We start from the raw sequence: 25404 nt of genomic DNA on the forward strand, positions 1-25404 counted from the left end.
ATGCTGGAGAAATACCCTATCAACTGGTACCCTTCCCTCCAATGGATGAGTCCATTCAACGGGTGATGACTACCAATGTCTACTCCTACAGTGTACATCAAGTCCAATGTCACCACACTGAAAGAGGAGCGCGGGCCCTTCGGTTTCAAACACCTAATTCCACCCTGGGCCCGAAACCTCTCAGGTCAACGTGTCATGGATCATTATTTCCGCAAATCTATTATCACCAGTACTGAACTCAAAGCTTTACCGGGTATAAAATGTAAAGCCATGTTTGACAATACAGGTATGTTCTCCTAGCCCAATTTCTCTGGCATGAAGGACCTTACTGACATCAGAATGATTTAGGTGGCGGACCAAGCGGAAGCAGATCTAGTCTGATCCATCATTAACGCCGGTGCCCTCAGCTGAGCAGGGTGCGGACTTATCGACCCTGGATACACCAACCCCATTAGTGGATATGCTTACTGGAATTTCTCCAGAATCTGACCAATTTGACAATGATCAACTACCACCAGTAATGGGGCAGGAGGGCCCGAATGACTTTGGCGCTGCACCATACTTGGAGGGATGTTGACGAAAGTATCCAATTGACACATCCCACAGTATCAACTTTAAATGTGGTTTTGAGCTTTTTTGTCTCTGTATGAGAACGTGTGCGCTGAAGTCAACTAATGGAGTATTGACTGAGGTGATGTTCAAACGGAGTCGAGAACAGAAGTCCGCCTGGGAAGATATGGAGCTGGGCGGCTTTGGGGAACCTTCCATGTCCCCATCTCCCGCGATCTCATGGGGGAGGGGGGCGGGGCTGAGCAAGTGACCTCTGGGTGCTGCATCTATGGCGACTATTGAAATATCAGATGATACCATTGTAATTGAATCCACCAACCAGTTATAGATTGTTACACACTATGCCCAATGCCCCTGTTGACCTCACCAACAATGCCTGGGGAAAGGGGTGAGAATGATGATTTGACTAATGAAATGCCCAAGGTTAAACGCCAACCTAACTGGAGCCGATTTTTGCGGAAACCCCGTTTGGCTCTTGTCGGTTTACCCCTGGATCCAATCTATTAGAACAGCCCACATCTCCCTGTTTCACGCTGGCCTGTCTCCCGTTGTAGAACTAGAATCCCCAATATTGCCCTTACCACCAGTAGCTAAGAAAGTGGATTCTATGAATCAAACAGACTAGATGGGAAATGACCGCTGATGGAGTGGCGGCAGGTGAGGACAGCAGGCCTGGGGTTATCTAGGACCCTACAGACTTCAGAATCTGAGCGAGGAACCATGTGCTACTAATCCATTAAAGGACGGATTTAAACCATCTTCCACTAAGAGTTTGGCTGTACTATCCTCATCTCAAATCCCCCACTTTAATACTTGCTATTGTTGGGAGGGAACAGTACACCCCTCGGGGACTCTGAACAAATTGAGTGTTTGGGGACCCTGTAAGGGGGGCCTCCACCTCAGGTGAAGAACAGCTCAACCATGGGACGGGTAGATCTACTTCCTTAGTCCATCAAGAGAAGGTTGAGGGGCTACCCCCCTACATCTGGTACTGTTGGTGCACCCGAGATTGGGGTACCCAAAGTGAATGAGTGCTGTGGTGGGGGCAAATCAAGGTTTTTCGTGGTCGAGTTAGACATCCCAGACACAGCTACACATCCCTGAATTTCAGCTGGGGTAAAGGACAATCTACAACGACTATCTCCCTCCCAAGGACGTTCCTTTGCCCCAAAAGGTTAATACGGGTAAATCGGATAGGTTACCTGCCAACAGGGGCCATTCAGACATGGGGCCTCTGCCTGAGGAGATTAAACGCACACCATATCGAATCCAGATTAGTAGCAACTAGTATCCAACTATTACTATCTGTCCAAACCGTGCTAATATTTTGACATCTTCTCAGAAATCCCACCACTTTCTCTGGTGGTCTCTTAACGATATACAAAGGGTCGCATTCCCAGTGGCAATTTGCCACCTAACTATAAAATCGGGGCCTCTAAATAAGTTGGAAATAGGAGCAATGAACGAGGTAGATAGGGCCACAAGATCTCCTTGTGGCAAAAACTGGTACCATGATAAGTCTCTGGGTGCGACAGTTGCCCGGGAAGAGAACCAATTTACGGTAAAATCCTGGAACCCCCGAGTTAACTCGCATCTATTCACCAATCAGGAATGCGTGAATTAATTAAGATTGGCAAACTGTCTACGGGAGACATGGCTTACCGCCCCTACCCTTGATGGCTTCACAGTATTTGGGAAAGAAAGCACTGGTGGCAGACCCTCGGGGGCAGGGGGCGGAAATTGATGACTGCAATTGACAACTCATCAGGGTTAACTGGGGATAAAGTTGAAAATCTTCCATTTGGGGCACTGGGAATCAAACTCTGCTCCTGCGACAATAGGGTTAAGCTCCTCCTCAATATATATTGGCATAAGGGGACTGCATCCTTAGATGACTTCCTAAACACCATTGGTGACAACATAGATTCCTGGAGTGAGAAATCTGAATGGGAGAATTATGGCACTCGGCCATTTTAATGCAGATTGTGACCAACAGGGCCCCTTATGGAACTGCAAAGATTCAATTGGTGGGGTCTCGTGGGGTCTCAGCAAAGTAAGTGGAAGGTAGGGCTTGAGGGTCATGGTCTCCACCCACTGGTGGGAAGATCCACTAACCAAACAACCCCATTAGTCTGGAATAGGGGCACAGAGGTACACGTTCTTCCATGATTGATTATATTTGTCTCTTTTCTTATTAACCACTGCCAGTCTTGAGGTGATTAAAACTGATGGCGTGACCACTATTTTGACAGCTTCATTTGATCTGCTGCAAAAAACCAGGGATTCTCCGATCCAACCCTGAGTAATTGCCAATGTGGCTGGGACCGCTGTCAAATGGTCTAACCGGAACATATTTCTGCTGAATGCAAGGGTAAGGAGTGCACTTGATCAGTCTTCCCATGATTGGAAGATTAGATGTTTCAATACTAATGAGCTCCAAAAACTTGTTGGGGGAATAGTGACAGACATTGGGGCAGGCCAGGGGAGCAGATGTAAATCATTATCTAGACATACTCCTGGCTTCAGTGCTGAATCAGCGGAAGCAAAAAGGTCTGAGGGAAATCCGAACGATAAGGTCCAATAACCTTCAACAGGCAATCTGTAATGAATTAATTAGAAAAGTGAGACAGGCCTATAGGAATCTCTAAATCTCGTAATCTTATCACCCTACAAGATGCAGAATTGATGCTTGGCATCTTGATTAGAGCTGTTAGCACGTTCTAGTATTGTATTAATGGGCAAGACCCCAACTATTCCATCTCTGAACAAGACTGGGTGAATGATGATTGGGCTCCCGATGAATACACCGATTGAATATCCCATGAAGAGAAACGATACTTGGGATCCCCACTTAGACCTGGTCATTATCCATGGTATAATAAGATCCAAGTCCTCTCGTGCACCCGGCCCTAAAGCCTCACAAATGCTACCTTTAAGGAAGACCGTAAACTGTGGTCTAATCTGCTGCTTCTGGAATTCAAAGATATCTCCACCAGGCCCACTCAGAGCTCCTGGAACACTGCACATGTGATTCCCATCTTCAAGTTTGGGGGCAGGACTGAACCTAATAATTATAGTCCAATTTCACTCATCAATGCAGACTAATCTCAGCATTTCTGTTCTCACTTGGAGTCAGCATCTATTTACCACCCATTGAATCAATTCTTCAATGGGTGGTAAATAGATGCTGACTCCAAGTGAGAACAGAAATGCTGAGATTAGTCTGCATTGATGAGTGAAATTGGACTATTATTAGGTTCAGTCCTGCCCCCAAACTTGAAGATGGGAATCACATGTGCAGTGTTCCAGGAGCTCTGAGTGGGCCTGGTGGAGATATCTTTGAATTCCAGAAGCAGCAGATTAGACCACAATGGGTTGGATCTGAAGTGCATACAGGAGGAGGCTTGGCTGCATGTATATGGCCTCGATTGATTCAACTGCCGCATTAGATTCTATCGACCGCAGCAGATTGTGGGGCAAATTAACCAATTAGGGCCTGCCCGAGGGGCTGCCAAGAACCATTTCTGGGGTTTATGAAAAGTACGGTATTCAGGTTCAATTAAATCAAAAAGGGGATCTATCCTGGAGAATACGATCTTACGGGGGGTTGAAACAAGGGTGTGTTCTGGCCCCATGGCTATTTAACCAGTACTTCTCAGAGGTGACAACTTTGCTGACTAAAGAGGGGGTGGTTGCCCCAAGGATCGGCAATGAGAAAATTGTCAGCCTAATATATACGACGACATATTGATATTTGATTGCACTAAAGTTGGGCTGCAAAGATAGTTAAAGAATTTTGAATCTTTTGCCAATCACAACGGGCTAGTTATTAACCCAATTAACACGAAGATTCGTGCATTTAAAAAAAAAAGGGCACAATTAAAGGTCATGTATGCACTTTGGGAGCCATGCCACTGAGGTTGGCAGATTTAGTACGGTACTTGGGCTTCCATTTTTCTGCCTCAAGATGTATTAAAAACACGAATTAGATCTTCCTACATAAAGGCAAAACCTCTGGAAGCCCAAGTTACCCGAATCGATTAGTGCCCAAGTTGATTTATGCCTAGTTAAGATCGGATAATTTAGCAATGTTCTGAATAGAATGAGGAAAATCTGGAGGCGTATTTTGGGCGTGCCTAACGCAGTACCCATCTTAGCAATTCGTTATGAGCGGGGAACGGTCGCTGTGGGCTCGGGTCCAACGGGCTTCGCTTGTCTGTACTCAAAATTATTTCTATCATCCCTAACTCACTTTACCAACTAATGAGTCAAAACTTGGATAAATCGCCTGTATTAAAGGCCTTTAGAGCCCGGGCAGAACTCACCTTGGATGAGATTGGGATGACCGGTTAGGCATGGACGAGAGAATCGTGTAGCCCTCTGCAAGGAGTGTCAAGGTAGCAACAGTGCTGGCCATGAACCACGTCTCAGTGAGAGCAAAGACGTCAGTCTTCAAGGATGTGGCAGATGTCGGAGTGTTCAACAGCAGAGTTTTTAGGGTAGCTAAGTGGAGGTTAGTCTTCTGAGGAGGGCTACAGGAATGTGGCAGTGATGGTGAAGGGTTCAGAGGTGTGGCAGAAGGTGGAGTTGCAGAAGGAAGTTGAGACAGAAACCATCCATTAAGGAGGCAGCGGTTGGGCCGAGTGCCATTCTGGTAGACATTGATACCCCTAGAGGATGGTAAATATGGCAAGGAGTACTAGACCATATGGGGAATCCAAAGGTCCTGCGAGAGGACGACAGAAAATGTCAGTGACAGTCTGCTGGAAGAAGCATTGACATAGGTGATGTGCAGGCCTGGATTTCTTTCTTGAACTTTTTCCTTCCAGACTTCGAAAGAGGATAGCAGTTAAATGGAGGGCAAGGGCAGAGATTTATAGACAATTTGTCCCCATCCCAAATCATTAGCATGTCATCAATATAGCACCCCAAAATACATTGGCGTCTGAATGCAGATGTATCCAGCACGGGCAATCGCATAGTTTAGTCATTGCTGGTAGATTTGATCATTGAAGCAAAACATTTTAGTGGTAATTTGAGCATTGTCATCAGCATCTGGTTTTTTGCGCGATACAAAATTGCTCGGAAGTATTAAGTCTGGTTTGGATTCCCTTTTGGTGTGGAATGCTCGTAGACGTTACGCCCAATGTCACCAATATATAGCTGGTCTGCCAAGAAAAAATCCATTTGTTGGGGCAGGCATATTTTGTATCGTTTATAAATGATGCGATTGAAGCTAGTGGCTGTAAATGCATATCAAGAGAGATAGATATTCTCTCACGAGGGATCTTATCCCATCATCGGTCTGCTTGGTTGGCATTTTAGAAATGTTTTGTGGATCTTCAGGACAAAATATATAGTCTGCATTATGGGGAATAGTTACGTGTAGTAGAAGTATTGATGTTTACTTCATACCAGTTCTTGCTCATTGATTGACATTCTTTAGTTAGTCCTTGGGTGGGATGGTTTCAGTTTTATGAAGCAGTTGGTGTCATTCAAATGTTGCACTTCCGGTTCATAAATGTTATCTGCCATTTTAGTAATTACAATGGAATTATTTTTCAAGTCGATGAGTCCAGTCTTTTTTGCTGAGTTTTCGTCCTCCGGTACAGCTTTGTTATAAAGATCACATTGGTGACATTCAATACATGGAGTATGGTTTCAAAGAGGTTTCCTCTGATAAATACATGGCAATGTCGTTTAAGTACCAGTTTTCACAAATTTCCAGTTCATTTAGTTGTGTTGGTTGCAGTTCCCCTGAAGTAATTCTTGGGTCGTCTCAAAATAAATTGAGGTCTACAAAATGTGTACATATCTAGATTTGCTTGAAACTAGTCTGAGGTGGATTGGTGGGGGGCTCAAAACGATGGACAAAAAAAAAAAAACACTGGAAATGCCAACAGTTTGGGCATGTGCAGATAAGGTAAAGACACTTGCCAGACACCATAGTAGGGGTTCAATAGCAGTGCCTGGCCTATTGGCCAGGTCAATGCTGGTTAACATGACTTCAGTGAACAATATGCAGTGCTTATAATCCGTTCCCATAAGACCCTTTTCACCAATAGCTTTTTACAGCTACCATCAGGTCCAACTCTGAAGACTGAGGAATGGTGGGATCTTGGTAAAGTTTGATGGCAAAGCTGGATTAGAGTGAGCCAAGAGTTCCTATGAGGTGGTGTTTTGGCCAGGAACTGGGTGGGAATGTCCATAGGGATGAACATTGACATTCGCGGTAAAAAGAGGTAGTGGTGGTTTCCTCAGGACAAATCAAGCCGCTGAAGGGCCACAAATGGTCATAGCAGGTACAATCTGGCCAGTGAGCTGGAGGATGACAACCCATAAAGGATATCAAGGGTCGAAACGAAAGAGCAAGGACTCTACTTGGCATGTCTGGACTTACCTGGTCCTAAACCTCCAAGTTTAAATGACTAGTCCCTGTCCTATTGATGAGGTTGATCTACCTTAAAGTGAAATGGGCGTTATCGTTCATGACTGCAGGTGTCATTCCTGGGTAAACACCACATTCCAGCTAACACTAGGTTTCTAGATTGTATGAACCTGTGAAAGCAACCTATGAGCAGATTTGGGCAACTATGAATGTTAAACCTAATTACATTCTGTGGGATAACAGGTTTTCACTGCAAAATCTCAGTAATTCGCCAACAGTATTAATTTCATTGGTTGGTGGCGCTACAGCAATCTATAGCACCACCAACCATGCACTCCGATACCAGACAGTGAATTGAAAGCATTTCAACGGTTAGTGTGCGTTACAGCTGGATAACTGCAAATGTGATGTGAGCTTCTGAACAAGGCAGGTAGAATGTATATTTAATGAAATCACGTTTGCATGGAAGGTGTCAAACGCCAAGTAGTACCAATAGCGATCATTTTCTGAAAGAAATGAGCTTTAAAACACCCCCATAGGCAGCATATGTTCTGGTTTGCATTGTAAGACGCAGGCTTTCCCCACCTCTCCCCCCAATAAGCATCCCACCTGCCTACGCTGTTGCCCCTCAATTAGGGTGACCAGAGTGGGCCACGGTGCTACAAAGGAGTTCAAAGGGGATGAGAAAGAAAAAAAAGACAAGTGAACGTTCATACAATTAAATAACAGATAATCTTGTAAGAAGCAGGTACATGCAGTAAAGGACTAAACCATATTTAGTCCCAAAATAGGCAGTGGGAACGACCAGCCGCTATGAACAGCTAGATTAGGCATAAGAAGCAACAATCCTGTACATTGACACAGAATAGGTTCGATTTTATGTTTATGACCCTTCACTCTGTTTACCTTTTCATTGCAAAAAAACCTTATCTGGCTATCGTACAAGAATGAAAATCTGGGGACAACATTTTAGAATTTCACACCAATGCCGAACACCTTTACTATCCGATACACAGAAATGCAAAAAGGAACGTACTTCAACACAAAATATATCACCCAGACAGTATGATTTTGAATTCAGTTTTATTAACACCTGCTGATTTATTCCCGAGCCATGAGTTTTTGCTTTTTCAGTTTCTTCTGCGATATCTGTAAAGAAAGAAACAGGATTACTTGCAATTTAAAACCACAAAAATAACAAACCACTCGTGAACGTGAGACAGCTATTCCCAACGCTATGGAAACTGCCCCAAACATTAAATGTACACCTTTAACACTAACAGTCACCCAGAAAATCCATGGTTCATCGAAAAACCCAACAACCACACTACTTGGCCACGGAGGTCCATGAAAAGATCGAAATTAATGTATCTTTTTTTAATTCGAGGGAGGGAGCGCGCATCGGGGCGGTGCCTCCCACACCCCAACTTATTACCCATACCTCACACCTTTTAGAAAAATGTCCCAAATTTGCAATAGATATCGGTAAAAGATGGTCCTATCTCCATTCATTTTATCCTTTCTACGGATATCAGACCACAAGCTCCACCTGCCCCCACCCACACAAATACACACGGATGCTTACTTTTTTCTTTATTGCAACTTCCTCTTCTGGTTTGGGAACAATCTGCTCTTTTTCTGTGAGAATCATCTCAATATGGCAGGGAGAACTCATGTAGGGGTTGATACGTCCGTGAGCTCGGTAAGTACGCCTGCGCATTTTTGGTGCCTTGTTCACCTGAATGTGCTCAATGACCAGAGAATCAACATCCAAACCCTAAAAGAGCAAAAGGATAAATACTAATCAGTTTCTAAACCACAAAGTGCCATCCTAATCAACACTGGATGAAAATTTGAATGGGTTTCACAATTTTTCTAAAATTGTTTTAGCTAGCTGTATCCACTAAGTGGTGTACTGTGCACCCACCAGCCAGTACGACCATAGTCTGCAAACAAACATTGAGCGGAAAGCGGAGCACTGAAAAATGAAACGAGCATAGGGTGGAGGCCAAGACAGCACTCAGTCTTGCCTTCAGAAGGGATTGAATGTGTAAATCAATGTATTGCCTTTTAGCCGCAGTACGGTGTCGGAGGATAAGTCAAATGTGTTTGTGAAGGATGAATGTAGAGTCAGGGGCCTCAAACTTCCAGATTGTGATTACTCGCAATACCCTGCACACAAAGATGACCATAACCCACCCACCGTTGAAATTAAATAAGCGAGACCAAATGGGGTTTCTATGCTAGAGCATAGGATCCATAACTAGTGCCCCTCATTGAGCCTATGACAATTCAGTTTTAACCCCTGCCCTTTTACCGACAGGCAGCTTTTGTTCGACCCACAGGTTGTCCGGATAATCCCACATTTGTTTTAGCTGCCTGGGACAAGGGGAGGATGCACTCTGCTCATACTGACGGAACCAGATGCAACATGTGTTTGTGGTCGTCACCAACACGAGGAGCAGCGGAAAAACCATTTCTCGGCATCAAAAGTGGACCCAGGTAAGTGGCCTGCGTGGAATTTGCATAGAACCCTGAGCTCTGTAGACCAATTCCCAGAATATGACATGTGGCAGGGCAAATATGGTCTAGCTTCAACATGAGTGAGGGCCAACTGTCTGGTCTGAACTATCCATCCCTACATAGATCTTAGTCTTCTGAACAGTAAAGTTGGGCCATGGTCTTGGGCTACAGAGCAAAACAACCAGAAGAGTATGAGCCTCCGAGGTAGTCTGCCAAACTTTGTATCATGGCAGACACCCCCACAAACCAAAAAGTGCCTTGCTGACCCAACCAGCCCAAGTAATGGAGAGTTTACTGAAGAGGTGAAGTGCCTCAAGTCTTTTATGGCAGAAGCCAACACCATATTACAGACCATTGGGAAGTTTAGGAGCTATGCCTGAAGAGCCCTTTGGAATGTTAAGACTGGAGCTTGCGTCAAGCATAGTGTGGGGAAACTTGGGAAACAGAAGTTTGAATAGTCTGAGAGCCTGAGGGAAATGACATGGAGAAACGTGTGCAAGAAGTGCTCTACTTGCGCAAGCCTCAATAGTACTAGTTCTGGCAAGAGAAGTCGGATATTGCAGACACAATAGATTGCTTTAGTCATTTCTGTCGGGGGGGGGGGGGGGTGTGCTTGGTCGTGGGTAAGGTCAGTAGTTCTGCCCCTTTGTGTAGATTGGGATTATACATGGTTCATTTAGTCATTTCTGTCAAGGGGGGATGCTTGGTCGTGGGTAAGGTCAGTAGTTCTGCCCGTTTGTGTCAAACTTGTTAGCTATTGCTCTGTCCAGATTGTGTTGCTGGTGGCCGGTTCGCCCTACATTGTATCTGTTCTTGTTGGCTGTCGGTTCTAGGCGTTGGCAATGGCATCATGGGTTCCGTCAACTGGTTTTGTATTTATGGTTATTTCAGTTGTTTCCATCTGGTTCTGAGGTGTTGGAAGAGCCAGGTTTTTACTAGTTCTGTGGTGTTTATTATTTCTTTCAGGAGGTGGTCTAGGTTTTAGCCGCCAGGTAGGAAAAAGTAGCCCCCAAGTTAACTGTCACCGTGTTTTTTTGGGTAATACAATTGTGGCTGTTCATGCCGTTGTAAACTTTTACAAACAATTCCAAAACATATCAATAAATATTTACATTAAAAAAAGTCATCCCACTATCCCATTAGAGAAGTACACCAGTCCAGTTTGTCAGGGTGACCAGAAGGTTTACAATCCATTCTTACTTGACCTCTGCACCACTACACCCCTCTCCATGATCCTTTCTAGCTCTACCCACTGGCTGGACGGCCTAATCCATTCTGACGCCCCACATGCCATCTGGTCAATCTACTCTTGGCCAGACCATTCTCATCTCAGCTGGATCGCTTTGGCCCTGTGCACTTCCTCCAGCCCTGCCAACGTCTTACACGAACATCCGTCCTATGAAACGAGGGCCAGCTGCTGCCTTCGCATCCACATTCATCCCACCCTCTCCCTGACTCCACACTACCACCAACTCTGCTCAGCAACCTCCATTTGGCCAGTACCAACACCATAACATTATTGCCCAATTCTGGACATGCAGAGGCGCTGCCTCTACAGGATGCTGGGTTGGCTTGGCAGCCCAAGCACAAAACCCATGTATAATGTTTGAATATTAGGCCCATTAAAACTAATCTTTAAAGTTAAGCACTTGGTCAACAATTGGACGCCCAGTTTCTCTAGCGGTGGGAGTATCGTTGCAACAAGAGGATTTCCCAGATGTCCTTTATACCCTGGCCATGTTGCTATTTAAGACCAGATTTTTCTTTGAGTATTAAAAGTCTATTTGAAGCCAAAAGGGTTGTGTTGGCTCAGCATGTGGTTGAGGAAATTTTAGTGGGTTTCTTAGGGATAACGATGAGAAACCTGTGCAGCAATGCAATCAGTTTCTTGGGATGCCCAAATATGAACACAACAGTAATGAAACAAGGAAGATCACTCTCCCAGGGTGGCTCAATGAAAAGATACATGCTAATAATCAAGTGGAATCATTTGCAGAGACTCTTGTACTGACAAGTGACTATGTAACGCCCCCTACACAGTACTCGAATGGATTGTGTGCGATGCTGGTATATGCAGCATCTCTTGTATCCCCCACCCCCCTGAAACAAGAAAAGTGTGTACCCCCCACAACAAATACCTACATGGCCAGGTGCTGGGGTCCACACCCTAGTGAAAAATAGTAAATTTAGCCATTTCATCTCATAATACCCTCCCTGCGCCACACCAACCTCGGTAGACTCAAAATTAAGAGCTTGAATAATAGTTAGCATGGAAAGGTTAAATACTACATCATTAGTTTAACAGGGTGGGCACAATGCCTGTTGGGATGGGCAACAAGCAAGGAACTTCACCAGAAGGTAGAGCAAGACGGGGGTTGAGGGAGAAATGAAGTATCCAAGTCCAAACACAACGTCTGGCACACGAGTAAATAGCACTGGTTGCTCAGAATGTACATTATTTTCATCTTTATTTCAAAGGTGTCCTAAGTAATCGTCATTGCAACCATGTATAAAGTAGACCCATGAACTAATAAATAGTGGTATTGCAGAAAATGACAACCTACAAGACAAGCATGCAATTAATTGGACAACCTCGAATAAGAATTTGGACCCATGGGAACAATTGTAAAGCCAGTGAAGCAAGCTTGCAATCATGTTAGAAACATGCATCATGTGGACACGCAGTAGCCTCTTCCAAAGCAGCCTGCCAGATTGAATACAAGGTTAACAGTGGCACGGAGAAGTCAGAGCAGACTGCTACAGCTAAAATTCAAGCAAAAACTATTTTGCATCGGTCATGGTTACATTAACAAGCAGGGCAGTATTTGTAGGAAACTAATATCACTGCATTACAATGAATTAAGGAGGAACGAGTTCATTGAAGATGAGCCTGTTCCATTGAAGTGAACTATGCACCATGAAAATCAAAACCAATTTAAACAAACATACCTTGAGTTCAGCATTGCTCTCAGCATTTTTCAGCATATGAAGCAGGAAATCTGCGCTCTTTTTGGGCCAACGACCCTGGGTCCAACCCCACTGCTTTGCCTACAAAAATATACATTTATATAAAAATAAGTAAAACTTAGGGCGATTGCATGCAAGTACTAAGTGGCACCGGTTGCTCAGAATTTATAAATTATTTTCATCCTTATTTCAAAGGTGTCCTAAGTAGTCATCATGGCAACCATGTATAAAAAGAAACAATTTTGAAAATATCAGCATTTTAAAAAAAATGTAGCACTGCAGCAAAAGACACTACAAGTCGAACATGCAACTGTGTGCAATTGGAAGATTACAAATTGGAAGTAAACCCCCCCACACCCCCAGGCTAACCCCCGCGGTAATTACAAGCATGTTAATGCGGCAGTTGAGTCATTAGACATCCAAAAAAGTCACCAGGTCAAAATTAAACGTACCGTTAAAAAATCCTTGAGTCATGCCATCTATTTCCCAAACTATTTTCCATCCCTTAACAGGATTCGAAATTGAGGGGAGCTACATATCCTGCTTCTAGCAAGAATCTGGTTAGTTGAAAGATACTAGGAGCTACTTTGGCTTCTAGGGCAAACTTAATTAGAACCATCTACAATGATCATACAAAAAGTTATATATTTGCATCTCTGGTAGCACCTAGCTCCCTGCGGTAGCTCCTGCCTATAAGGTGATGCCCAACACCCAGGAGCTTATTTTAGCTCATGCGCATCGAACCTCAAATTTCGAACCCGGTTTTAGCAGCTTCCGATCATCCTTCTCATAAAAGTTGAAGCCCTGGCACTGCGATATTCTTGATAAAAGATAACTTATGCAGGGGAATTCAATGCACACAGTAAAAATCTTTTCAAGCTACAAAGTGTGAAAAGTATGCAAGACTTTTTTAAAAACACAAACTACCACAATAGGAGGATCCACTTCATCCAAAAAAACTCCTTTTCTGGCGTGTGCCAACAGGTCAATGTAGAATTTTACGCACTCTTGTAACCAACGCTGCTCACGGAGACCAACACCAGGCGATTCTTCAGCAGACCTCGCCCGACCTTCCATGGCAACCTCCCCGCAACCAATCTGCTTCACTCTCCAATTAAGCTCTGTGCAGCATATCTTACCACAAAGAAGTACCTTTTCTTCTGTGTGCCAACACATCGCCCACTTCTTGCTTCCTCTTCCCACTTTAAATCCCAAGTAAAGTAAGCACCAAAACACCAACGTTTTTACTTTGAGAGTAGTATTCATGGACTAATAAATCAAGTTACTCTTGTTCGAATGTGCCCCGGGATCTCCAATACGGAAACGCTATTAGAACAAGGTTAAATACGAAGACAAAGTTAAACGCACAGTACCAAGTGTTACCACCACAATAGGTTACCCTTCATCTAACTGGTCAATGTTTTTCTATATAGTAACACTTTGTGAAAGATTAATCTTGCGGCACCCAACACGGATTGACTTTTTCAAGCCAAATAGTAACATCCCAGGAGACCACATGATAATGGCCATCTTTGCTTGTTGAACCGTGGCACTAGTAAGTGGCCAGCACAAGGTGAACATTTGGCAGGGAGATCAAGGACTAATCAGGCAGGATTTACATTTGTAGATGGAAAAGTATGACATGCGACAGCAAAGGCGACACGCAGCCCTCAAGGTTCCTATTGAGGTGCAACAGTTTGAGAGCCGGTCACAACATTGAAGCAACGGCTCTCAGACACACGAGCTACCGGCGGGAGTATGGCTCATGAACCGAGGGCATGTATCTCCACCGCAACAGTCCAAGGCTAAGTGAATAAATTCCAATAAGTCTAGTGAATACCAAGGCCCCATAAAATCCTTTTTTGGCAGGGTCCTATAGGATTGTACTTTAGAAGGGGCAATGCTGCAAGTTATATAATGTAATACCGTTGCATGCTATTTTTATCTAGATTTGGAAAGGACTCTGACTTGGCCCTGATGGCATCCCGAAGGAGTCTTGCTGCCACCTTAACCTGAACCACAAGCGTCACAACTTACAGGTAAAAGTTAAAATCCAACCTCTGCTCAGGTAAGCAGAGGGAGTGTTCAAGTGGGGGGTTTCCATTTGATTCAGAGGACTATTTCTGCATTATAGCAGGAGCATATGCAGACTGAGGCGGAGGGGCCAATTAACATTTAACCAGTGGGGTCAGGCCGAAACAGAAAAGGCATGTGCGCACTATAATGAACAGCCCGTAGGTGCATGCACTTGGATAAGTCAGTTTAACATGAGACATGCCAGTAAGTTCCGATCAGCCCGAGGCAAGAATGCATAGATGGAGCAGTCTGTCTGGGAATAACCTGGCTTTCATCTGCAGAGGACCGCCCATGGCAGAACGCATGGCAAACAAGGTTAACTAATGTCCAACTACAGGCTGACTCCCTACCCAGCAAAACACCTGGAAACCTGTGTCTAAAAATTAACCCAACATGTAGAAAAACACCACCCGTTGGACCAAGCACATGTCTGCTTCAGACCCCCAAGAGGAACAGAAACAGCACTATTGTCATTCGGGGACGACCCAAATGCGGACTCAGACAACCTCAGGCCGGATTCTGCTCGACCTCTCCACAGCATTTGACAGTTCGCCACAACATCCTAATAAAAAAAGACTAGAAGACATAGGCATAACATACACGGCACTACTTTGGACTAAATCTTTCCTAGCAGACTAACAGAAACCGTCTGGTTAAAGCCCTTCAAATGCACACCACCAGTCAGCGATTGGAGTACCACAAGGGTCCTCACTATCACCAGTGTACTTCTACCAAACTGCACTAATCGGAATCTTCAACTAATACAAAATCACAGCTACAACTATGCACATGACTCAAATCATCTACAAAATCGAAGACAATCAAGCCCATCACTCAACCCTAATTGAGTGTCTAAACGAAGTCTTTAATTGGGTGAATACCAACAACTTGATCAATGCATAACACAGGGCAATCAGTGGATAAGGAGCTGAGTTCCTGCAAAAGAAACTAACAATCTACAAGCTAATGAGACTACTCCGATCAAGCAACGAAATCCGTCTGGAAAAAAAACCATACCTTAAGAAAAAACTTTGGGGGCTCCTTCTCCCACTTACATCCCGAAAGAAATAACACTAAAGACCACCTACAATTCGGGAAATAAAAACCTGGCTCTTCCAACATCACAGAAGCAAACTGAAAAACCAAAACCACCAAACGAAAAACACAATGAAAGGGATGACAAATCTAGGAATACAATGACGATCTAGAACCAAATAAAGAAACTTACTATAAGAGACGACACCAAGTATAATAGGACACGAGTGACACCAATAAGGACAGAATCCAGCGTCCCTAGCCAACTCCCAAACAACCATCACCCGCTAGATAAATGCTACTATAGATCATAACTGTATAAAGTTGGGTGAACATTAGCACTTGCCACACCAATTTAGCTGTGGATAATGGCAGGGGCATGGACCAAAGAGTTGTGAATGAAAGCAGACGCAGCCCCTGGTCATAAGTGCAAGCGTTAGCATTGTGACATACCAAAGGGGGTATAAGCGGTAACATGATTGAGCAACCGAATAAGACTATGAATGCCGAGCAGGCTTCACATTGAGGGAGTAAACCCAGGCCTACCCATGCCACCGTCCTACGAGATTAGACTGCAAAGGGACGCACAAAAGCCTGCCCCCAGTGCAAACTGGGACCACATAGGCAGCCGGTTGCCCAACTTGGCAAGGTTATGCATATGAACAGATCCTATATTGGAAAGGGACCGCGAGCTTCATACAGCCCCTGAGCTGGACATATACACAGATGCCTACACACCACAGGATTAGAAATACGGAAACTCTGTGCCTCACTTCAAGACAGGAAAGCTACTAACCAACCCACTAACAACTTCACCCTCTCAAATTCTAACCAAACAACCACAAACTTACAACAAAACAAAGCACACATGACGTCTTCCGACAGTATAACACCCCAAGTCCAGCCAACGGAATTCCGGGCTGAGGTCGCCAACAGCATATCACTGCTCTCTTGCACTTCTCCAGCTCATCCCCACTAAACCCCCCCCACCCTCCTTTCAGAACCGCCAGAGGACCACTCCAGTGATGATAGTGCGCGGTACAAAAATATCCTTCAACATTAACCCGGGGGAATGCATGAACCAGGCTTCTTTCCCATTAATGCTGCGTCTACGGATCCGAGAGGAGCTTCCATTGCTCTCCCTGCTCCCACCCGAGACTAAAAACCTTGGGGTCATCTTCTACTCCACATATCTACTGTCTCCTAGAAGTCGCTAACAGCTGCACCTCCTCAGAGGAATTCTTCCTTTTGTCTCCTTCCCCCAGAAACTCCCCGTCTCCAGCGCTCCGGTTTTCTCCAGGCTAGACCACTGCAACAGCCACTTTCTAATCTGCCTGCCTCTACTCTCCGCAACCCACCCAAAATAGAACTGCAACACGTGTCCTTGGCCTCAAGCCCAGGGATCGTATCTCTCCAGTGGTGGCGAGGATTAAGTTCAAAACACTCTGCATTGTCCACAAGGCCTTTTGGGGCCTGGGACCTCAATATCTGCAACTCTTCCTAACTATCTTCCCCCTCGAGCTCTTCGCTCAACTCCCTCAGGGTCAGGCACTTCTCGAAGCAGCGATTTGGTGGTAGATCTACTGTTGGCGCCTCCCTCAACAGCCTCCATGCATCTCTAGAGGAGAACCATCTCCGGTTCCAGAAGCACCTCAAGACCTCCCCATTTGTTTCCGCCTTCTCTTCTCCTCTCCCATCTCCTGGCCGAATCTGAAACGGCATTGGTTACCTGGCTACCCTCCGATCTCAGGCCCAGGTCCCCTCCCTGCCAGTAGCACACCTGCACTGGCAATCCTCATCAGTCTTCTCCCTGCCCCCCCCCCCGCCTTGTTGCGCCTTGAAACAAGTGTATAGGCGCATTATAAATGCAATACATCTGTTAGCAGAGAAGATACCAGACCTCCACAGGGTCCTTTACTAAAAATAGCCAATATGTTAATGGCAAGCAGTAGAGCCTTATGTTGCCCGCAAAGAGATTTAAATGCGCCGCACACAAGCCCCATGACGACAAACAGTTTCTAAAATGATTTTGCAGACTGGACTGCAGACTAAAACGCAGATCAACAGGTGCTCCAAGTAAATACGAGTCCTGCCCCCCCCCCCATACAAAACCCAGGCTGAATTAGCGTTGCCGCTGGAGGTGCACGCCGACTGACCAAGGTTGATTACTGACCAATCAGGAAACTGAAATGAATGCCCGATATAAAATGTCTAGTTATTGAAAAACAAACAGCTTAAAGGTTTTATTCGCAAGAGCACGGTCAAACAGTGCATAAACTTGCGTTTGATATTTTAATACAAAGACAGTTGTGCAAGCAGCAAATGGGGGCCAGGGGTACTACGGGGAATCATTCTACCACTTGTCAACTGCCTGAAGCAAGGTAATGCATCCCCATTAGTGTCAGTTCCAGGACGAGTGAATTAATTCCGACAGGCACAGTCAGTGTGAAATAAGGAATGTATATGGGGCATGCTGCACTGTATTCTATTGTATGCAATGAACTGTCTTGCTATACAATTATGTGGCCTGCTTCACAGTATGAACAAGGTATTAAGTTTAAACTGCTCGACTACGCCCACAATACAACAGATCCAGCACACAGACAAGGTCGTTACAATTCTATAAATGAGCTTGGTTGACCCCCCACTCCCAAGGTGCTTAACGACAGCCAACCTACTCAATGGGTGACCGCCGCAAAAAAGTATTTGTCAAAAAAATCCTGAGACCTACCGTTTGCAGCCTTAAAACTCACAACAGCCCTGATGCTTCTGAACTTCAGTGCAGGTGGCTAGATGGGATGGGGCACATTTCCATGCATGCACTGCTTAATTACTGATCAACAAAGACTCAAAAAAGGTAGCCAACTGTACTATAGATGAGCGGGATAAAGGCTGCATCTGCAACCCAAAAGGGATTCCCACTCACCCATGCAATTATGAACCATTCAGCTGTACCATGATACACAGCAATGGAGCAGAACAGGAAAGGTGTCTTCCCGACATACACTGGCTAGGTCGGTCATAGTCCCCTGTGCTTTGGCAAAAGCAAGGTAGGAGCAGGAGGGAGACCTGAGCAGAGACAGCACCTGGTTAAGGTTAGTTTACAATAGGTGGGTGAATACATACATCGGTTGATGAGTGGCAATAGAGAAAGACATTGAAAAATAACCATGCCAATCAACAGAAAATAAATTTAAGGGATAGAGGTTACCTGAGCACATCTACCAACGCCACCATTGTAACGACGGAAGGGAACGCACTGCTTCTGAAGGGTGACATCCTTCAGGTACTTGGTGGCTTTGCGTATGTGCATGCCCTTTATTGCTTGAGCCGTCTCACGGGTATTCTAGAAGAAAATCAGGGAAAAACAAAGTCACCGGAAGCATGTGATGAAGTACAATATTGCTCAATGGCACGCATTACCAACGGACCACACCAAGTTGACAATGCACACCCTCTTGTAATATGGTAACGGGGTTAATTTAACCAAATGTTTAATGTACTCATGTAGTTTGTGGATAGATAGTTAAATGTGTTTCAGGTGCAGGGGAGAAAGATCACAACCTTGGCATATAGGATATATAAACAATGAAAAAAAGTTCCCTATTAGGGAACTCACGCTCCCCTGCACACTATCTTATGACCTAAATAAGGCAAGTAGTTGATGGTTAGTGTCACGTGGTTCCAATGGAGGAACAGGACCGGCTGCTAATTAATTTAATACAATTCAATCAATCATACAGTTTTCAAATTATAAGAGATTCAGCATTTAGTCTTTAAACATTCAGGTCAATAGATTCATGTTTAATGTACATGTTGCCGAACGCGTTTCGAGTTATACTCTTCCATCAGGGGCTTCTAACCACAAGATTTCTACAAAGAAATATGAACAGAGGAAGTAATTTTGCCTCATGCCGCTGTGAAACTGATGTTTGTTGTCAAAGAAACGTATGTCTAATTACCCGATGCTATCTACATTTCATTGGGTAATTAGATATACGTTTGACATCAGTTTCACAGCGGCATGAGGCGCGCTGGTCGGTTTAATTACTGCACAGTGAAAAATACAGCAGTGCACTACAAACAAGGAATTCTGCTGTTAAGACACGCTTTTAGTTCGTTAAGGGTTTCACAACATTTTAACAATACATTGCAACATAGTTCATTTATTCCTAGACAAAGCACACATGCAGACAATACGGTTGAATTCCTCAAGAAGAAAAATATACTCGTCCCATGTAGCATTGTGGATTATGATACGAGGTTTGAATTTTATTTTAAACATGTTTTGGATAAACTCCACATTAGACACTCAGGAACCAGTCTACTTAACGACTAGAGAATCTAGGTTTTTGTACCCATTTTTCCTCTATCTCCATAAACAGTTAGACAAGGTCTTTGACTCAATATCTTTGCGTAAGAGGCTAAGTATGTGATTTGGTGGTACTAGAATCAAGTTTGAATTGTTTATTTATACATATACAGCAAATGAATTCAGTAAACATCTCCTTGGAGCTGAAGGTTACATACTTATGGACACTTGAGTAGCAAAGATAGCTATTTAAGTTGCCCTCTTCAATGAAAGCACAGCTCGCCCTGCATTCCTCTTACCCTCAGTGCTCTATTCACCTTTGTTTCTCTGTTCACCTCAAGTGCTAATAGAGAGAAAGTGCAGCAGTAATGGTCTCCTCCACTCTTGAATGCCAAAGGCATGTGGGGAGTGCTAGGCAGGAATTTCTTTTTCAAATAATTGCAATCCATAAGTAATCAGGGTTTATACTTTTATTATGCTTTAAGCTTTCCATATCCTGTCTGGCAAAAAGATGTCAACTTTATATATTTTTTTTTTTAAAAGAGTCATGCAATTCCATGCCTAAAATGTAAGTTGTTACATAATGCATACACAGTATTGATACTGTAAAACACTGCATCATCTCCATGCTTAACAGTATTGGTTAAGTTAGTGTATCTAAGTGTCAGTGTCAACTAAATTTCATTTTGCTGGGAAAGATGCATCATATTGGCGAGTGAACACTTGAAAATGCACATGATCAAATGCTTTTGATGACAAACCTTGTTCTGTATCCTGCAGGTTGCATACGTCATGAGCAAACCCATACTCCTAGACATTCTATATTATCACCCTTTTGCTTTATACCAGGTACCTTAAAATTGAGATGACCACAAACTATGTATGGCTCCCAAAGTCTTTGCCCACGCGCATGGTCGAGTATATTTTTTGCGGGGCGAGTAGCATTATTTAAAAGAGAAGTTTGAAACTTAACATTTACTTTGTTTGCAGTAAATATGAAAATGGCATTTTAAATTTGTCGTCCTCTGTTCCCTTGGGTCAAGTGCATTTCTCTTAGGCTGAATAGGTAAAGATAACTGAACTGCAGGTCGAGCTGAAATGAATTGTCACGGCCCGACTCCTCTCACTAATGGCTTATTTTGCATAACTACTGTATTGTTGCTCATTTTATGTCTGGGGTCCAAATAACGTCTTGTGACATTAACATTTCAAATCAAATGGGTCCGTTTGCTATTAGCAAGCTCTACTAATCAAAATGCCTTGCTGTTCATATTTCTAGCTTGTGATCAGAAGCCCCTGACGAAGAGTAGAACGCGAAACGTGTTGGGCAACACATACAGTAAACACATCAATTGACCTCTGAATGTTGATTTGAATAATGATTAAAGACTAAATGCTGAATCTCGTATGATAAAACTACATGATTGAATGGTTTTAAGTTAGTAGCAGGTACTGTTCCTCCATTGGAACCAAACCATGTGCCACCATCAACTTGCCTTATTTAGGTCATAAAATAGTGAGCAGGGGACGCAAGTTCCCTAGCAACTGCTCAGAAAGCAAAGTAGTTTCATTAAAACCTCAAAGGTGTCCTAAGCAAATCATCATTGCAGCTGCATTAACTAGTTGACACTGGCGGCCAGCATGGTTACGATTATATTTCTTTAGTTCTAAAGTGTGCCCCACTGAAATAAGGATTTATGCTACACAATATTTACTGCAAAAGAGTCTTCAAACACAATTACTTCTAAAAACAACGGAGCCTCCTCCCTAATCAGCAGACTGCCCCCCCTCTCACAATTCAGAAATGACCCCTGCACCGCCAAGGAGTCCCACCTCATCATCTAGGCCATCTCGTGCCACCTGAACAGCCTGTATCCTACCCATGCTGTATATCTGTTCTGTTATCGCTGAAAAGCGCCGTTATGCATCTATTATTGTATACCTCTGTAAAAGCGCTCCATTGCTTCTCGTTAGAGCAGCACTCAAATACAATAAATCAAATCTTCTAACACTGATCAAATTCACGTACCTTGAAGTGCACCCGCAGGTTTGAACCCCTTGCCTTGCATGCTACAACCAAGAAAAGACGTTGTTAGGCTCCAAGAAAAAACATTTTAAGATGTGAACGCGATTCACATGTAAACTTACATTTAGTTGGGTTCTCGGGGTCGAGAGAATAGCGCACCATTTTCAGAGATTAACTGGGGTGGCGGGGAGAGGGGAAACAAAAATTATAAAGTTAAATGGTTGCCATAAAATGCACTCAATTTTTGTAAGTCCACCCTTAATTTAAGACGTTATGCTGCTTAGAACGTTATCAAATTTCACGATCAATTCAAAGGTGTCCTAAGAATATCATCATTGCAGCCACGTGTACATACATCAGTCTAGCATTTAAACGTACCAGCCTCTGGGATGTATTAATACAGTAGAGGTGTCGGTATAGCACCCCCTGCCCCCTTCCAATACTATTTAAAACACGTATACAGATGCAATTAAAAAGAGTATATCCTATCTTGGGGATGGGTTTCTAAATAGAAAACGGGAATAAATCTTTGTTTTTAAAACGGAAATTCAGTAAAACCACGGGGTGCCACGTGCGTAGCCGTCACTTGTCCAATAAACACTCTCTAAACGGCAAAGTAGGGTGGAATGCTTTGGTACAAGACATGAAGGCACATATTAAACAGCTGTCCTTACTGCAACCTTAACGTTGCATTTAGGTTCGCAATAGGGGTTGGGGGGCTACATTATAATAAGCTTCTTATCTCAGAGATAATACATACCCAGAGAAACGAGTCGCTATCGCAGGTAAGCACGGCACACCGGGGATTTGTGTGATCAGATTGTCTACAAGCTAGATTCGGCACGACGCTGAGTGGCGGCTAAGGCATTCAATTTTACCAAGTAAAAACAGACCGCTTATTAGCACGCCTAGCAGCTGAAAATGTGTGTGTAAAAACCTTAAGCAACAGTGTGAAAAGCAGCAAAATGCATGTACACGAGTTGGGGGGCTGCGATATGGTTTCTGCCATATCCTGTCAATCGCCGAATAAACGTAACACAACTCTAGGTGTACCACCACTCTGCAAACTAAGTTGAGTAACACCCACTAAAAATGCGCCCCCATTAAAATCAACGGGTTCAAGAAAACATTATGACCAAGTGTTTCCGTTAACAAACTCGTACCATCACCCATAACCTGATCACCGTGACGGTCACCCATAACCTGATCACTAGGGGCCTGCGGACTAACCATATACCAGCCACTGCCGAGAAGTGAATGGGGGGGGGGGCACCAACCCACCTCTCGACTAGCAGATAGCCTGTCTCCAGTACACACCGGCAGGGTCACGTCTTTCTCCAGGGCGTCGACGTTCGCGATCTGTCAGGAAGTGCTCAGGCGGAGCCATGCCGCGAACTAAGAAACTAGACAGCCGGCTCACACAACTACGGCGGCCGGGTCCAAGTCTCTGTCTTGCAGATCAAATCCCAAACGGCGCAGAAAAAAAAGGTTCTACCCGCGCACGCTGGGGACGTTTGTTCACAGTGTGAACAGTCCGACATGGCTACATTGGAGGATGCCGAAGATTTTTACTGGATTAACCCCGGATCCATCACTCTGTATCATCCGCCATGTCTCACTCACCTCAGGTCGCGCAGGAAGAGAGAAAGCAAGGCACCCTGGGAACGTCATGACGATTTTAAAACATCGCGAGATCTTTAGCTAGACGTGAAGCGGAACATAAATAAAGTCAGTCTTCCGTAATATACAGTGCAGACACGGCGAAACGTACACATTTGCATTTCGTACAGTTTAAAAATACAATTCATAGCATACAGTGGCACGGTGTATCACATGCTCTGACACTTTTTTTCAAAACCCACAGTAATATTGTACAAATATTACACAGACTTTCATGCATTAAAAACGCATTAAAAGGTATATTTATTAGAAAATAGGTATTCAATGTATTGACTTTTGTGAACATTATATTCTTAACATAGATGACAATATTGCTTGCACTTGTGTACGTACATGTCCCCTTTCCAATATGTCCGCCACGTCTGCCGTGAGGTCGATATTAATAACCCCCCCCCACCCCCCCTCACTGCACCCAGTAAGCGTATTCACAACATAACCTGTCTCCCGGCTTCTCCTAATTTCTCCTCTCCCATTTGTCTGTCTCTCTCCATTTCCCCATCTCTCTCTCTTCTTCTGCCTTCCAGTCTTTCACTTTTCAGTTCAAAGAGTTTTATTGGGTTGTTAACATAGATGGTTTGGTATGGTATTGTTTATTTATAAAGCTCCTATACACAGGCACGTGTTTCAAAGGGCTCTTTATAAATAACAGTAGTCATTCTAATGCCATAGCCCTCACAGAGGGAAGCAGAAGGTCACAATTTAAATGACAAAATAGAAAGTATATAAATTATAAGTAGGGGACGGGTATGCAGGCGAAGCACAACATATGAATACAAAAGCATGGAATGATCAGGAGATGAAATCGTTTACTTTAATTGATTCATCCGTGACAGGCTCTGTTACATAAGGATAATATAGGTACACTCTTTAACAAAGAGAACTTTATTTGTTATAAAAGCATTCACAAAATTGTTTACCTGTGAGGGTTCGCTCCAGTGTGTTCCAAAAATTGAGGGTACAATGGATTGTAATGATGCTCCTCAGAAGAAGCTGAGAGAAAGAAATAGATGTGAATAAGGAACAAAGTAAGAGTGGAAAGGAAGGAGAAGGGAACCCATCTTAAAGGAATAGTGCGCTCAAAAATGTTATTGTTTCGATCGCTCTGGCAAGTCGTTATAGGCATACAGTGATCGATCGTAAAAATGTTTCCTATGAATCTTACCTTAGTTTTCCTCACTTTTACACACGCAAAAGCAACGTGTTGGGTGCGGCCATCTTGTGCTAATCTTATCCGTGGATCTATCGCCCTAAGTTCAAGTGCGCTCGCGGCAATAAATCAAAACACCCTCCCCTGAAGCTGACATCACTAGACGCGTTCGGCCCATTCCACAATGCCAATGCACGTCTTGTTTCAACGTTCTCTGTCCGTAAGTTATTGACGTGTCTCCATGGAACTGGCAGGACGCCGCTTTCCTCAAGAAGTATAAACAGACCCTTTCTGATTAGGCAACACTCTAGTTTCTTAGTCAACAGTTTCACTGTATTTAGTTTAGATCCCCTGTGGCTCGTTTCTACTTGGTTGAGATATTTTACTAGTACGAAGCCCCTGCGAACCGTTACTTACAGTAGCGGAACTGATTTCACTCGTTACTTGCGTTTTGGTTAAATCTTTGTCGTACAATGTCAACAATACAGCCCTACCAGTACGAGCCTGAGTATGCAGAGGATGAACTAATGGAAAGAGAAGGCTGCCGAAACGTAGGGGAATCAGACAATAGTTTGCAAGATCAATTACATGAGCATGAGCCGCAGCTGAGTCTCATGGGAGATGTTTCAACATGGTGTACCTGCAATCGTTGCAAGGTCATGTCAACCGAGGTGGAGCAC

The 25404-nt window shown here is 44.0% G+C and overlaps 1 protein-coding gene and 4 non-coding genes across 5 annotated transcripts; all 5 read right to left on the reverse strand.

Moving 5' to 3' along the window:
• Window positions 1-8024: 8024 nt before the first annotated feature.
• RPL17 (ribosomal protein L17) lies at window positions 8025-23543 on the reverse strand. The gene is made up of 7 exons (XM_069626956.1): window positions 23521-23543; window positions 22020-22072; window positions 21901-21941; window positions 18771-18905; window positions 12431-12529; window positions 8544-8735; window positions 8025-8107 (listed from the first exon to the last, which is right to left on the reverse strand). The coding sequence occupies exons 2-7, from the start codon at window positions 22057-22059 to the stop codon at window positions 8060-8062; spliced, it is 555 nt and encodes a 184-aa protein (XP_069483057.1). The 5' UTR covers window positions 22060-22072; window positions 23521-23543; the 3' UTR covers window positions 8025-8059.
• LOC138512394 (small nucleolar RNA SNORD58) lies at window positions 11920-11984 on the reverse strand. Its single transcript, XR_011281226.1, has one exon. It is a non-coding gene; the product is annotated as a small nucleolar RNA SNORD58 (small nucleolar RNA).
• On the reverse strand, window positions 12602-12668 carry LOC138512393 (small nucleolar RNA SNORD58). Its single transcript, XR_011281225.1, has one exon. It is a non-coding gene; the product is annotated as a small nucleolar RNA SNORD58 (small nucleolar RNA).
• Window positions 21416-21481, reverse strand: LOC138512396 (small nucleolar RNA SNORD58). The gene has a single exon (XR_011281228.1). It is a non-coding gene; the product is annotated as a small nucleolar RNA SNORD58 (small nucleolar RNA).
• Window positions 22173-22238, reverse strand: LOC138512395 (small nucleolar RNA SNORD58). The gene has a single exon (XR_011281227.1). It is a non-coding gene; the product is annotated as a small nucleolar RNA SNORD58 (small nucleolar RNA).
• Window positions 23544-25404: the final 1861 nt, after the last annotated feature.

Source organism: Ambystoma mexicanum, chromosome 6p, assembly GCF_040938575.1.
Source record: "Ambystoma mexicanum isolate Mex_15411 chromosome 6p, UKY_AmexF1_1, whole genome shotgun sequence".
In the NCBI taxonomy this organism is placed as follows: Eukaryota; Metazoa; Chordata; class Amphibia; order Caudata; family Ambystomatidae; genus Ambystoma; species Ambystoma mexicanum.

Bases quoted from the DNA above. Each gene is read 5' to 3' on its own strand.
- RPL17 (XM_069626956.1), bottom strand. From the start codon at position 22,059: ATGGTGCGCTATTCTCTCGACCCCGAGAACCCAACTAAAT. The intron at 18,906-21,900 runs GTACGTGAATTT...ATTTTCTTCTAG, and splicing joins ACCTGCGGGTGCACTTCAAG to AATACCCGTGAGACGGCTCA. The intron at 8,108-8,543 runs GTAAGCATCCGT...CTTTCTTTACAG, and splicing joins AAGTTGCAATAAAGAAAAAA to ATATCGCAGAAGAAACTGAA.